At 40.1% G+C, this 14,923-nt stretch overlaps 1 protein-coding gene across 1 annotated transcript; it reads right to left on the reverse strand.

The window, feature by feature from the left end:
* Window positions 1-1,118: 1,118 nt before the first annotated feature.
* MCM6 (minichromosome maintenance complex component 6) lies at window positions 1,119-13,753 on the reverse strand. Its single transcript, XM_035331977.1, has 17 exons — window positions 13,588-13,753; window positions 12,405-12,551; window positions 12,116-12,226; window positions 11,370-11,619; window positions 10,490-10,655; window positions 10,263-10,408; window positions 9,282-9,432; window positions 8,483-8,624; window positions 7,339-7,480; window positions 7,111-7,218; window positions 6,367-6,522; window positions 5,181-5,309; window positions 4,046-4,207; window positions 3,335-3,470; window positions 2,900-3,067; window positions 2,399-2,538; window positions 1,119-1,652 (listed from the first exon to the last, which is right to left on the reverse strand). Exons 1-17 carry the CDS (start codon window positions 13,692-13,694, stop codon window positions 1,539-1,541), a joined length of 2,475 nt encoding a protein of 824 aa, XP_035187868.1. The 5' UTR covers window positions 13,695-13,753; the 3' UTR covers window positions 1,119-1,538.
* Window positions 13,754-14,923: the final 1,170 nt, after the last annotated feature.

Genomic DNA, 14,923 nt, shown 5'->3' on the forward strand with positions numbered 1-14,923 from the left:
GCTAACTGGACACATCATGGAAAGGAATGAGAACATTCCCAGTCTCAGCAAATTCAGGATGGTGTGCTGGAAAAAGAAACTAAGGCGTTAATCCCAGAAGATACGTTAAAAAAAAAAGAACTGCACCTTAAGAAAATATTTGCCCTCAGAAGTGCATTAGAAGTACTCTGTTCCCTTGGGGTGACAGCATTGTTCTGAAATCCTGCTAACATTCAGACTGGAATTAGTTATTTCCTTATTCACAAGTTGAAACAAACAAGGAAATGGTCATAAAATCAGCTTAGAATATTTTCTTTCAGCTCAAATTTTGTTCTCATTTGGTACTCTCCTGATCTACCAACAATTTCCTGGGACATTGAAGGGTGAAGTTTGGCCTTACAATAACACTCAAACAGACCTAAATGTTGACTGCAGCTTTTAACATTCTAGAAGGATCCAAGAAGGAAAAAAGGCCTTATTTAAATATATGATGCCTGATACATTCAGCCAATGCTTTTATACTCTAGTTTGAAAAGATGAATTGCTAAATAACTTAGTCTAGTCATTATTTTAGAATGCAGGAACTTCAAACTAGAAATTCAGGTATTTCTATGTTCAAGTATTTATACTTGCAAATACTTACAAATATTCAAGTATTTCTAATTCTTAATAAATAATTTAATATTCCCATAGTGTAACGGACTTAGAGATCCATAGAAATTTAAGCCAAATTTTCTTATAGAATTATCTATAAACAAGATTACTAATACACACTTTAAAAAATCCCTCGCAAATGATGGCACTTTTCAATTAATTCACTTACGAGTCAAGATATTCCTCAAGCTGGGGGGGTGCCATCCTGACTTAATGCTTTGCTTTGAACTTGACTATTTTGAATTTTCTATTTTATATATGCAACAGGAGCATACACATCTTTATTATATCTGAAAAGAAAGAGAAGCAATCAGAGTTTTTCATCATCTCTTACTGGAGTTCTTAAAACCAACGCCTGTCACATGGGAAATTTAATCTTTAAGACATGAAGAGTTTAGATCACTAGTTTTTCAGTCTCAAAGCACAGGCATAGAAATAGCATCCCCACATACCAGAACCAACAAATCCACCCCCAGAGATCTCCAGACATTTAATGATCTTTTATTTATGTTAATAAGAAAAACATTTAAAATCTACAGTATAAAAAGTTTACCAAATACAATAAGAACAATGAATAAAACATAATTCCCCCCATTTAAAACAGAAGCATCTACATAGCTTGATGCTAAAAAGAGCTAGCGAATGACCCTCCTCTGCATCTGGACGATGGCGGTGAAAACAGAATTAAAAATGAAACTAATAGATGGCATTTCTTTTAAAAATTTTCAGGTATGCTCAGTGTGTATTATGAATCATATATTACTAATTGCATATTGATGCATTACACAGTAAAGCATTCATATGAATTGGATAGCTATATAACAACCATTGCAAGAACGCAGAAAAGAATGCGTTTTCCAACACGTAACTAGTCTGAGTCTGTTCTACAATCCAGATCTCTGCCTTTAGTCTTCCAGCAGATAGTTTGGGTTGACAACCAGATATGGGTCTTCATCAAAAGTCTCCTCTTCTCTGGAACCCCTCAGGCCTGACTGAGACAGCTCTATCAGAATGTGGTCCTGCAACAGACAAGAAAATTGTTTTCAAACAAGAACGGAAAGGACTGTTTTGTGTGCCCTTTTTAAAAAGCAGCTCCTTTTTTCTGCTGGTAGCACCTCTAATTGACAAATTATTCAACCCTTTTAGCTGTCAAATCCCTCTTTAACATTTCAACATCAAAAATCAAAATTTCAACAATTACCTTCAGTGGTAATCTCCTATATGCATTAGGCTTTTAGGAACACATCAGTCTAATGTTTTCATACTTTTAAGAACGAGAAGTATTCTGCCTATTTTCTACTTTGACATTTTTTCTTCCAAAAATCCCAAAATGTAAAACAAGTAACTTCAGTGAATGTACATATTTTGATCCTGGGAAGTAATAATTTCTACTTCAAAGCAATGTTATAAGTAAGATGCTCTAAAGCCAAAAGTTATCCAGTGAATAAAATGTTTTGTTAATATTTGTGTGCAAATACAACTAAAACTACAGAAATACAGAAAAATAGCACTTGTGCTTCTATAAATAAACAGCAGAAAATAAAATAGCAGTTTGAACTTGTACTAATACACACCTCTAATCTATTTCAGTGTTTTCTCTGAAATTAGTTTTAACAGTTATTAAACAAAGATGGCATTTATGCTGCATCAGTCAAGGATACAGAAGCACAAATCATATTTCTCAAATTAAGGAAATCTATTAAAAATGAGTAATTGCAATATATATTAAAACTCTTTTTCACTATCCACGCGTCCTTATACATACATAACGTGTGAGTCGGTGAATGACTCTCTCTATGATCTTCTTTTTATTTATTAGTTCTTCTTCAGATTCTATTTCAGATTCTATTTCCTTTAGATACCAATTAATAAGTTCGCTCTTCTTTAATGATGAATCGTCCTCTTCTGCAAATGAAAAGCGTAAAAAAATCTGATTACAATACCATTCCGTGTAATTTGCATAAACAGAGCAGCAGTAAGATAACTTTCAAACCGTAAGAGAGAAGGGTATCTATGTTAACATTTATAATGTTGAAAAGATAAACACACAATAGCTCTCTTGTGCTTCTTAAAACAACATGTTTTACACAGGAGACTGCTTTATCATGGTTTAATTGGAGAAGAAATGTTCAACACAGAAATGTTTAACAAATTCCACTGAAAATGCAAACCTTGTAAGTTTTAGGTGAATTTGTTTTAATGAAGAGCCAGTTCACACGTGTTGACACAACTCAGTCTGCCAGATCTTTAACAAAGGAATCCTTACCTTCCTCTGCTTTCCTGAGGTGCAGCACAAGAAGATTAGAAATTCGTCGGTATTCAGAGAAGCCCAGCCTAAGAGAAGCTTTGGGTGCAGCATCCTTGTTCGTGTCCTCAGAATGGCCATTGATCCCATTCACAAGACCATTGACCCCAGCCGGAGCTTCTGCTGCACCTGTTTGGACACACGCTCAGGTTTAACTCTGCAACATCGTTTAACTGGCTAATAATCTGAGCCACTAAAAAGTGTGGCACTGATCAACCAGGCAAGTGGAGCCTACAAAGAGGCTGAAGAAGAGAGTTAGTAGGAGGTATCAAGATTCCTAGACCGTATTAGAAGAGAAATAGGTGGGAAACTGAAAAGAAGTGTATACTCAAATAAGGTAAACTATGAAGGCTGGAGGTACTTTCCCCTTTGAAAAGCTCTCTACAAATAATTTACCATTGACTCCATCTTGGTCTTCTTGATCCTCCATTTGCTGCTCATCTTCTTGGTCTAAATTGATGTCAGGAGTCTCAACTCTAATGATGGATTTATTTAAAAGCCTGAAAGCTTCCTTCACATGTTTTGGGTGAACCTGGGGAAGATTTGAAAAAACATGAGTTACATAGGCACAGTGGCTCTTCTAGTATTAAATGTTTCTTTCTCCAATAGTTCCAGTTCACCCGATTCTGACAGTCATTCTACCCATCGCAACTAATTAATCATAAGCAATATAGACCCCACAAGTGAAATTACATCCTACTACAACTATTCTGCAACATAGGTTACAGAAGGAATAAACAGCCTGATGAACCTTTTAGACTTTTGCTATCATGTGGTGTCAGTAATCTTTTTTTTTACTTATACCAAGAATATTTTGAAAAAGGATCAGTGGAACAAGAAACATGGAAGAAACGGGTCTAAACAGAAACGTGAAAAAAAAAGTTGCAACTAATGAGACTCTCCTCTGGAATTGAAGAGAAAAAACTGGACAAATCTTCCTTACTTCAGCCATAAAGAAACTGATGGCTTTTAGCTTATAAGTTGAATTTAATTAAAAAATAACCCACCTCCTCACTCATGGGATTTAAATATGTACATTACCATAGCCACATAGAAAACCCAGAGCTGCCACAACATTTCTATCAACTTTCATGAAAAACCTGATACCTCATCACAGCAGTGCATACGGGCCATAGCTTCAGAAAGCCGAATCATGCTTTCAAGCTGTCGCACTGTGATTCTCCAGGATGACTTTGTCACTCCAGAGCCATCGCGCTGCCGTAGCCGTTTATACTGTTCCACTATAAAGTCCTCGGACTCCTTGGATATCTTTGTGACATAAGATGGTAAGACAGTTTGCCATGTTAAAAGCATTCAAGTTTATGCTTCTTGAATTAGATTAGCAGTTTCCAGACTTTCCTGTGAAACATTTAATTCTATCACACTTACCACACATAAAGACAATGGACAATCATACCAGAATTATATTGTAATAATGATTATAGTAACAGTTAGATGGTAAGTACGTCAACTCATCAATTATAGCTTTTCTTTTTTTAATCAATTTGTTTTTCTGTTCCAGACTTGGTTCTAGGCATAATTCATGCCTATCTCTATCAGATTCTTCTGCATGTAAACACACTCAAGAATACTAACACCAACTACAGCTTTGTGTACATGCTTTTTATTAGCTTTTGTCAATCTGCACATACACAGATCCAACTGGAAAACAAACTTCGCACCACATGAAAATGAAATGGAAGTTTGCAAAACTCTATAAAGGGAAGGTGTCCTCTTCTCCCATTTGAGAAGAATGACATTAGAATAACTTCCAACAGATCTAAAAAAACAGCCATTCCAAATGCTACTTGGATAGACCACAAAAATCTGTACTTAGAGCAGTCTCATGTTCTGTGTTTTACTGTAACAAGAGCAAAGAAATATTGAGGAACAACACCCTTTTAAAATAAATACAAACAATCTGTTTGATTAAGCAAGAGGTCAATAAAATACAAATCTATCTGCATTCACATATTGAATAATCCATGCCCTTGAGGTAAGAGATTAAAGTCACTGATTGTTCTAATATCACCTGGGCTGTCTGGACTTCTGGAGTGCAAAAAAAAAAAAAAAAAAGTGCATGGCTCCAAAATATGTTATGTTTCTGGGTAATAACTGAGTTTACTGCTCCTTGAGAGAACACTACACTAAGTGTCTGCATTTGTCTGAAGAAAGAAAACTACAGTGACTAATCCTTTGGACTTTCTCACACAGATTAATTTATACAAGAAGGCAGTATTACCTTGGGTTTAAACTGTCTTGCAAACAGCAGATACCTTCTGATATCGTCTAATGAATACACACGATCAACAGATTCTTCTACTCTGGCATGCAGATCCACTATACGTCTGGCAATGGCATAGTCCGTAACCTGGGATATTATGGCTCTGTTAGATCACTTTTGCAACACCAACCAAACATCAGAATGACAGCTGTATTCTTCTTCCCCTCCCCTTCCCTCACTTGCACTCCTCCTTGGCTGAGCTAGTCTTTCCAGAAGCAAGACATTGCCAGAAGCCCCAGGAGAATGCTCTGGAAAGTTTCAATAAAAGGACACAGCAGAGAAGGCAAGAAAGGCAGTTTTAAGATTTACAGCCTCTTGGAATTCTCTTGGGTTACAAAAGTTAGCCATAGAACAGGCAGAAAGCAGCACTTCACAGTGTGGGAACCGCTGGCTTTCTTTACAGCCTACTCTCTCTCTTTCAATAGTCCCTTCTCAATTAGATAATGATGCTGAGCAAAACATCTGAGATAACTGTACTGAGACAACATGAATCTCTGCATCTTTTATACTCTTGAGGCAAATGCCACATAGACAAGTGGTGGTAGTCTTAGCCTTAGTGACTGGCAATTTGTAAAACTGACTAATGTTGTTACATTGGCAGGTCAAACCACCACAAGTATCCTTGTATTCAGCAGAGTGTGTTCAAATTTGTACTGCCAGCTTTTAACTTTGCAGGCAGAGAATAAAAGCAGAAGCAAGAGGCTCTCATGAGATCAGTTTCACCTAAAATTGCAGAGGGCCACAGAGATAGTCAGAGGGCAGGAAGGAGCACGTTATGTATGAGGAGCGACATAGCTGGGTCAGTTCAGCCTGAAAGGAAAGCAAGTGCCTCATTGGCAAGATGTAATAGGGCCAGATTGTTCCTGGAAGTACAAATTAACACGAGGCAACTGACACAAATTGAACCACGAGAAATTCTGATTAGATATAACTTTTTTTTTTTTTAATATAAAAAAATAGAGTTGTCAAACACTGCCATAGCAGCCTAGAGATTGCAGAATCTTCATCCGTGAAGATGCTCAAAATTTGCCAGGTCAAGGTCTTGGCAACCTGCTCTTAATGATCTGCTCTGAGCAAGAGGTTAGACTAGAAACGTCCAGAGGTCTTTTCTGATGTAAATTATTCTACAATTGCTCAAAATTACCTCATTACATTCATCCACAAGAATGAAGAAGAGATCAAACCGAGACATGATGGGAGCAGATAAGTTTATATTCTGTTTCAATGACTTGGATCTATCATAGCGCCCACCAACTGGGTTTGCTGCAGCTAAAATGGAGGTCCTGGCGTTCAAGGTAGCCTGACAAAAAAAAAAAAAAAAAAAAAAAGTGTCATGACTTGCTAAACCAACTTATTGCAACTCCAAGAGATCAGCATGAAGTCTTTTATACAGAACTGTAATGATTGTATTACAACAACAGCTCCTCAGAAGAGTCCAAACTCTTTTAACCAGTCCTTCTACCCAGCTCCAATATCATATTCTGCCCAGATACTCAGTTTAGTAAGTCAGTATTAACATAGTCACAACTACTACCAATACTGAAATAAGCCCTTAAAACTGGTATTAATCACCCTGCTTTTAAACAATGTATGTATACAGATCATTCCGCAAGCAAACAAATCTACACCATTTGAGGGTTACTTCAGGGTTTGACTTTCCTCATACTCATTCCCATTTTCTGTTCCTTCCCACTACTGTCTCTTTTTTCCCTTCAGTACAGTTTCTGATTCTTTATGTGGCACTAAAACGTTGCAGGTAAGTGATCTCTGTCTGCCACAGCAAGGCAGCCGCAGAGCTGACATCTGACAAATGATGTTGGATCAGCATGTGCCACAAACACTCAGGTGATCATGGAGACTACACAGCCAAAGGAATAACAGAAGGTACCTTTACTCCAGCTTTAGTAATGGATATTGTCTGCTGCTCCATTGCTTCATGGATGGCTACTTGATCCCGCAAGTCCATTTTGTCAAATTCATCAATGCAACATACACCCTGCAGCAGAAGAATAAAAAATAACAAGTTACCCAAATCCAATCGCATCTGGAATTCGCATTTTGTCATTAATCAAAACCATTCTGGGGGTGCAGAAACCTCTCTAGTTCCTTTACTCACGTTATCTGCCAACATCAGTGCTCCAGCTTCAATGACAAACTCATGCGACTCTTCATCTTTTACAACAGCTGCTGTCAGACCAGCAGCACTGGAGGCTTTTCCGCTGGTGTATACAGCGCGAGGACTGAATTCATCCACGTGCCTACCAAGAGAGGTAATAGTGAGAAACTGTTACGCAAACGTAAAAAGACAGAGACCTGCAGAAACAAGACATAATGCATCACTGCTTTCAAGCTCTAGGGCCAGGACTCATTCCTTCCTTCAGGAAGCAGTTAACATTTAGTTAGGTCCTCCTATCTGTAATGATATTTGAGCGAGCCTTGGGAACTAAGCCTTATCTAACTGCAGTTTGTTACAGGTCTGTTATTCACTCTTGGTTACACCAGCAGAAAAAATAATCCAGACCTCCTCCCACAAGTTTTCTGCTGACTTCACAAGCTCAGGCAGCTCCTCACAGGTCAAGTAGAAGTCACTACAAAGGAACAGCATGAGGCTGCACAGCAGGAAGCACCTACACTGACCACAGGCAGCCGAAGGCAGCTTTTGTGGTGCCTCCACATTTCTGAGATGCAGTAGACCTCAGCCTCACAGAGAATAATCCAGAGGTAGAAGAGCATCATAATAAAACAAAGCCATCTTAAATAAAACTTGAAGAAAAAAACAAAACAAAACAAACAACAAAAAAAAAACATTATAGGTTGAAGATGTAACAACAGATATAGTTATTTCATAATTATTGTTCAGGCTTAATAGCTCTCTAGTTGATCCGTGTTGGGACCTACCAATTTAGATTAAGCTGAAGCAGGGGGAAAATAATCACAATTTTATCCACCTCTAGTATTTTGAGATATGCAATGTTATATATTTTGTAATATTCAATGACTTTCAAAAATATAACTTGTACTTCCATAGTTATCTAAACAACAACAACCACCTCTTAATTTAATTCTTTTTTATTACCTTAGGGACCTGTTGAATTTAGTTCAGCTCAAATAATTCAACCATGTCCAAATTATTCCTGGAAATTTTTCTGAACTCTTTTACTATCTTTTCCTCTGTTTAACATAGGAAAGGCACAGTATACTTTTATAGCTCTAGTCACACTGGACAATATTTAAATATTGAGTTTTAAAGAGATACTTACTTTAGAAATTGACTCTTGGCTGTACTTGGATCACCAACAACACAAACGTTGATGTCCCCACGCAATGAAGTGCCTTCAGAAGTGGTCTTAGGGACTCCTCCAAAGAGCATCAGCAGGACCCCACGTTTCACTTCATCATTACCTACCCAAGAAAAGACACTCAACATGCAACTCCACATTTTCCATATTTTAAGAAAACTTGAACCCACTAGAATTTTAGAGCATTTAGGCACACCCACTCAGAATTTATTCATTTGCTAAACATCCACTAAAAGCCTATTTATATTCTTGATACAGTTTCAAGGAAGAATAACTCAAAAGGCAACTGAATTCCCTTACATTAGGGTGGCTCCAAATATGGACAAAATTCAGCTGATCAAACTTTTCAGACATAACCAATGTAAATTCTCAAGCTAGTTCAAAGCCAGAAGCAACACCAGACATATGCACACATACACATCCATGCACAACAGCACACAGATTTTGAACTCTTAAATCTTTCAAATGATGCCCAAATAAAGTAAAGCTCGTATCCAACTGTCAGCTGTAGCATTTAGTGGTAGATCACCACATAGCAAAACCACTTTGTCTACCTTTGCAACCCGTAACAATTTAACAAAAGAAGTCCTTGGGAATTAGGTTTTCCTTTTCTAGCAAAACCAATTCTAGAGGGAAGAGTTTGAGATAGTTGGTACTGGGCTTTCATGCATTCCCAAAATGGTACTAGAAAGATAACAATTGGAACTAATATTTTCACAAGGGAAACCTCCTTTCTCTGCAACAACAACTGGGCTCTTACCATGGATAGTGGGGAAGAGGCTGGTACACAGATTGTGATAAAGGTTCTTATCTTGGCTCATTTCAAACACCTTTTCCCACTCTTTCACTGTCATTTGGTTTTTAATGCTTTCTGCAGTCTGTTCTTCATCTCGGAGCTCTTTTCCACCAAACTAAACAAGGGAATTTAAAAAAAACGGAAACATGACAAATGTTATCACAACTGAATGTGAATACTGCAGATACTGCAGACAGGAACTTATAAAAATTTGCACTCTAAGCTGAGTAGAACACATACAGAAATACTAGCCTTAGGCTAAGGAAGCTCATCACCTTCTTTAAATAACAAACAGAAAAACAGACAATTCTGTAGTGTGAAAACTGAGTCTAAGCTCAGTTAAAAAGAAAAAAAACAGGGATGCTTGTCTAGAGAGTAAAAAGAGAGCAAAAATAGTACAGCTTCCTTTGGCTAAAATCTGCCTTATTAAGTATTCTTCAACCAGAATTTACATGGCCTTTTATTACTCTGAAATGAGGCAAGAAATTATAGTCTAAAATATCACACCATACTAAAACCCAGTCACATTCAGTGTTACTTATTATCTTGTCGTAGCATCCTAAGATTTACTATGATAAAATAGAGGGAACAAGAAGGTTAGCTTTTTTCCCTGGGACAACAGAAATCAATAGGATTTTCTGAAGAAAAAGGAGATACTGGAGAAATGTATGAAATTTGAATGAAATAAATGAATCGTTTAGCTTTTTAGAATAAATTGATAAATTGGCAAACTCCAATTTCATCTCCATGAAAATTGCTATGAACAGTAAAGACAAGGTAAGAACTTGCTACGTAAATTCAATCAGAATACGAGGGCAGTCAAATGCACAGGAAGGTGGTACATGTACCCATTTAAAGCTTTACTTATCCTCAGCCCCCTAATTTGAGGTAAAAACAGAGTGGAAATCTTCAATACTCTTGTATCTATTTTCTCTGTAGACTCACCCGTGGATTTGTTGGTGCGACGTAACAGGCTAGAAAGACTAGTTTATAGGACAGTTCTCTGACTCCAAGGGCACGAAGTCCTCGGATGCCTTCGGTTTCGTAGCCCTCTGTCCCGCTAAGCCGGGAGCTGGTTTCCGCGCGCACTCCTGCCGTGAGAAGAAGAATCATCAGCTGCCAGAGCAAGCTGCAGGGACGTCACACGGAGGTCAGGAGCAGCAGCAACAAACCTGGTGTTGAGAGCTGAGCCACGTCAGGCACGACAATCAGCGATCCTGTGAAGTCACATTTGTCACCTGCCTGGGCAGACTCCACTGCCTCTGCACGCAAGATCACCTCGACGCTGCGAGGAATGCTGCCTCGCGGCAGCTCAGCCTGTGTCTCCTGAATGCGTACCTGAGGAGGTGCAGAACATCAAGCACTCAGATGTCACCAGATTTCAAACTGCTTTTAAAGCTAAAATAGCTTAAAATTAAATACAAGAAGTGGCATTTGCTGGCTGCCATCCATATCAATCATGAAATTATTTTTTAAATGAAACAAAATCACACTTTACTAACCACTATCTAAGGAATGTTAGGGAAACTTAAGAGGATACACAGGAGCCACGGTGACAATTCTGAAGTTAAGGAAAAGTATTTGGGCAACTTAAGAGTCCAGTTAACGTGACTGGCAAAGCATTATTGTGGAATACAATGTGCTGGGGATTTGGCAGAGTATATCAGTCCAGAAGAATAAAACACTGCCAATACTAAAAGACTCCCCTTTTCATACTTGCATGAAATAATTACACACGATGTACCTGTGACAGGAGACTGACAATGGCTCAAATACATGGGTTTTCCGTGACTTGTTTACACACTAAGTTGTGCAATAAAACTGTTTTGATTCTATTTATGATTTCCCATGCTTACACATAAGGCTTCCACAGACAGAAATAAATTATTTGCAGAAACTCCAATGCCTTTTCTTGAGGTCTCTTTTTGAGGTTGACAGAACCAAAATCAATCCCCTTCAATATGCAGCAGTACAAACAACACCTTGCAACTACCACTGGAACACAGGAACGTCATCACTTGTTGTCCCCCTGCCCCAACCGCCACACTGTACCTTTTGGAAGTCAACAAATCTAGATTTGTTTGTGTCCAGCAGGAATCTCCTTCTGTTGGCACAGACCGGGTTTCTGCAGATATTTGGCTGTGTGTATTTAAATTGCTGTTCCACATCTTTTATCACTGTCTGACAGTCCAGGCACAGGAAGGTTCCACTTACAAGCTCAGGATGAACTGGGTGGGTACGTACCACCTGCCCACTGATACGCATCAGGGAGCCAATTTTTGCTGATGTCAGCTCTCGAATTCTGTTTAAAATGGAAATTCATGGGGATTCAGTTCTTAGTAGGGTTGACATTTCTAGGCCCCAGGTACTACCCAACCAGTAGCTACATAGTTTCATTCAATCTGTGACTAAAGAACAGTTGTAATAGCCAAAGGTTCCTATTTTCCCGTTTTTTTTATTTTATTTAAAATTTTAGATTAATACTAAAGGCCAAACCAATGCAAAGCTTACTTCATTGGTACTTCAAAAGCAACACACTATCTATACCAGCTTTGCAAATAGAGCGGTTACATTAGTTTGAAGAAAATTATGAATGTCAGTATTTGAGAGCCTTTCCAGTCCAGTGTTTGTATGATTCACAAATGAAAAACTGTTTCAAAGATCAGCCCAAAGATCAGGCAGCTTATTCACAATTGTATTGGTAAACTACGTTTTATTCTGATAATCAAAAACATTTTCAGTATCCTTTGACACTTTTCCAGAAGTAAAAACACACAAGGAATGAATCATCATCTTACTTGTGCCTGGTAGGCAGATCTTGGAAGGCAACGTAGAAGTCCTTGTTTGAAGGAACATTTCCATGGTCTCTGGCAAAAGTCTTTACTGCTCGGCAAAGATAAGGATAAACCCTGAAATACAGAAAATAAAAGTAGTAATTATGAATCCATTAAGAAATAAGCTTTTTTCTAGTAAAAAAAATTTCTTTAATATGACGGTTTTTGGAGTACAGAAAGCAGATAGCCTCAGGTAATTTATAGGCTTGAGATGGCAGCACTGGTCAGCTCTCAGATAACCTCTACATTTTACCTGTAAAATTCCTCCTGAACAGTGGTAGAGAGCTGCTGATTGAACTGCTCCAAATCCACAAAGCTGACGATCAGCGTGTTCCGCTCTGGCCGAATCAGTTCTTCAGCATCACGCAGGTATTTGACTTCCCCATCACTGTTCTGGAACCTGAAAGCGAGTACGATCCAGGAAAATGTTTGACATTTGTACATCAGGCAGCAGCAAAATACTTCTGCCATCAAGAGAGGAGAAGGAAATGATATGTGCTGAGGAGTGTGCAAGGAAACGATGGCATCCCCCATTGCCTTGTAAACAGCTTTTCCAGTGATGCTTTTCCTTCTGTCCCTAATCCACACACTCCTTGCAAACACACGAATCTGCTTCTTGCCCCACTGCTCTACTACACAGACTTTCAGCTGTGATCTAACCGTGACCAGCATCAGTAGGACAGGCTTTGTTCCCTTAGAATCACGTGAACAGCTTCCTTGGGACATGGTGCTTAGGGACATGGTTTAGTGGGTGACAGTGGTGGCAGGGGGACAGTTTGACTACATGACCTTTGATGTCTTTTCCAACCTTGTTCATGAAATCACAGAATGGCTGAGGTTAGAAGGGACCTCTGAAGCTTATCTAGTCCAACCCACCTGCCAAGAATCGTCTAGAGCACATTGTACAGGATGGCATCCAGGTGGGGTTTGAATATATAATAGAAAAATACTTAGAGATGTTTCTCCAGAGGAGACTCCACAACCTCACAGGGCAACCTGTCCCAGTGCTGCCACCGTCACAGTAAAGAAACGCCCCCTCATATTGAGCCTGAACCTCCTGTGCTTCAGTTTGTGCCCACTGCCTCTTGCCCTGTCACTGGGCACAACTGAATAAATTCTAGTCTCGTCCTCTCGACAGGCTCCCCTCATGTAAGATATTTATATGTATTGGTGAGGTCTCCCCTCAGCTTTCTGTTTTCCAGGCTAACCAGGCCCAGCTCTCTATTAGCGACTCTGTGATCGTTGTTTGCTCCAGGAGGACCCCTCAGAAGCCCAAACCCCACCGCAGCTCCCCACCGAGCCCCTGGAGCACCCCAAATCCCCACACGCCAGCTGCCCAGGGAGCTCCCCACAGGCCGAGCCACCACCCCAGCCCCTCAGCACCGCCTTCCCTCAGCCCTGCCCGCCAGCCGCCGCCCCAGCCCAGCGCCGCTCACTCCTCCAGGAAGGCCAGGAACAACTTCTGGCACTTCTCGGCCACCTCATCCCGCAACTGCTGAGGCGCCGCCGCTGCCGCCCCACCGCCTGCCGCCGCCAGGTCCATGGCGGCTGCCGTCCCCTCAGCCCCCTCGGCCCCGGCCCCGCCCTGCCGCCTTTCCCGCCTCGGCCGCGCCAACCAATCAGCGGCCGCCGCCACGCCCGGTCCCGTCCCCTCACTGAGGTTTTCGCGCCAAACGCCTCAAAGAGGAGGGGCCTCGGCGCCACGCTGCCGGCCGCCATCTCGGCCCGCCCGCCGCCATCTTGGGGCGCCCGCAGCCATGTCGGCTGTCGGGAGGGAGGGATGGTGACGGGGACCCGGCGCTGCCCCTGTCCGGCAGCCGCGGCTGAGGGGCAGCTGCCGGCGGGGACAGCTGCCAGCGGGAAGAGCTTTAATATCTGGGAAGAATGGGTCGCAGGCGTGATGCCACCTGCAAAAACATCCATCTGCCAGAGTCTGTCATGAAGGCAGCCAGGGGCTCGCTTCTTGCAGTTCTGAAACTTCAAAAAACATTAAAAAATAAAACCCGAGAGCATGAGCTTCCTGCAGTGGGGTTCCCTTATGTTGCAGTGCCCTTACCGTGTGGCACACGGAGCCTTGCCTTTGCAAAATGGTGAAGGAAGCTTTCTTGGATTTTCTTTTGAAAGATTTGCAGTCCATAAATTCCATGCTTTGTGAGACCATACAAGCAAAAATGGGCACAAAAGCAAGTTGGTTGTCAGGTTTACATCCGTAGAAATCATAATTCACCTATTAATAATTTTTTCTGTTGAGTTTTCATCATTTTTCTTTACCAAAACAAGTCTGCTGCCACTCTATGCAGATAGTGATAATACTCAGACAAGGAACAGTAAATAATTAAAATCTTGTGAGGCAAGTTGTATAGATACAGCTATTAAGAAAACATGCCTCTTTTTTTTTTTTTAATCATTTTGTTGTCATCTTTTGCTTTTGTCATTTTTGCCTCATTTTTCTCTTAGTCTTTAGTCTTCTTCCGTCTCTTTTCCAGAGCCTGCCTTTTTTTTTTGGACTCCTAAACAAACAAAAACAAAAGCAACAACAAAAATCACTCTTATTTTTCCAGAATTTTTGTTTTCAGTCTCTTTTTCCAGTCTTCCTTAAAAAAGAAAAAAAAAAAAGTTTATCTTTTTTCCAGACTCCCTTTTCTCCAGATGCCCTTTTCAGAGTCTGTTTGGGAAACAGAGATCGGAAAAAAGTGTAATTCCCTGCCCCCCAAGGTCCTCTCATTTTTCCAGAGTCTCTTTGAGAAAAAAAAAACAGGTTTCCCCGTGCTT

The sequence above is a fragment of the Oxyura jamaicensis genome, chromosome 7 (assembly GCF_011077185.1).
Source record: "Oxyura jamaicensis isolate SHBP4307 breed ruddy duck chromosome 7, BPBGC_Ojam_1.0, whole genome shotgun sequence".
Lineage (NCBI taxonomy): Eukaryota > Metazoa > Chordata > Aves > Anseriformes > Anatidae > Oxyura > Oxyura jamaicensis.

Bases quoted from the DNA above. Each gene is read 5' to 3' on its own strand.
- MCM6 (XM_035331977.1), bottom strand. From the start codon at position 13,694: ATGGACCTGGCGGCGGCAGGCGGTGGGGCGGCAGCGGCGGCGCCTCAG. The intron at 7,219-7,338 runs GTGAGTAAAGGA...CTTCTGCTGCAG, and splicing joins CACTGATGTTGGCAGATAAC to GGTGTATGTTGCATTGATGA. The intron at 6,523-7,110 runs GTACCTTCTGTT...TTTTTTTGTCAG, and splicing joins TTACTAAAGCTGGAGTAAAG to GCTACCTTGAACGCCAGGAC.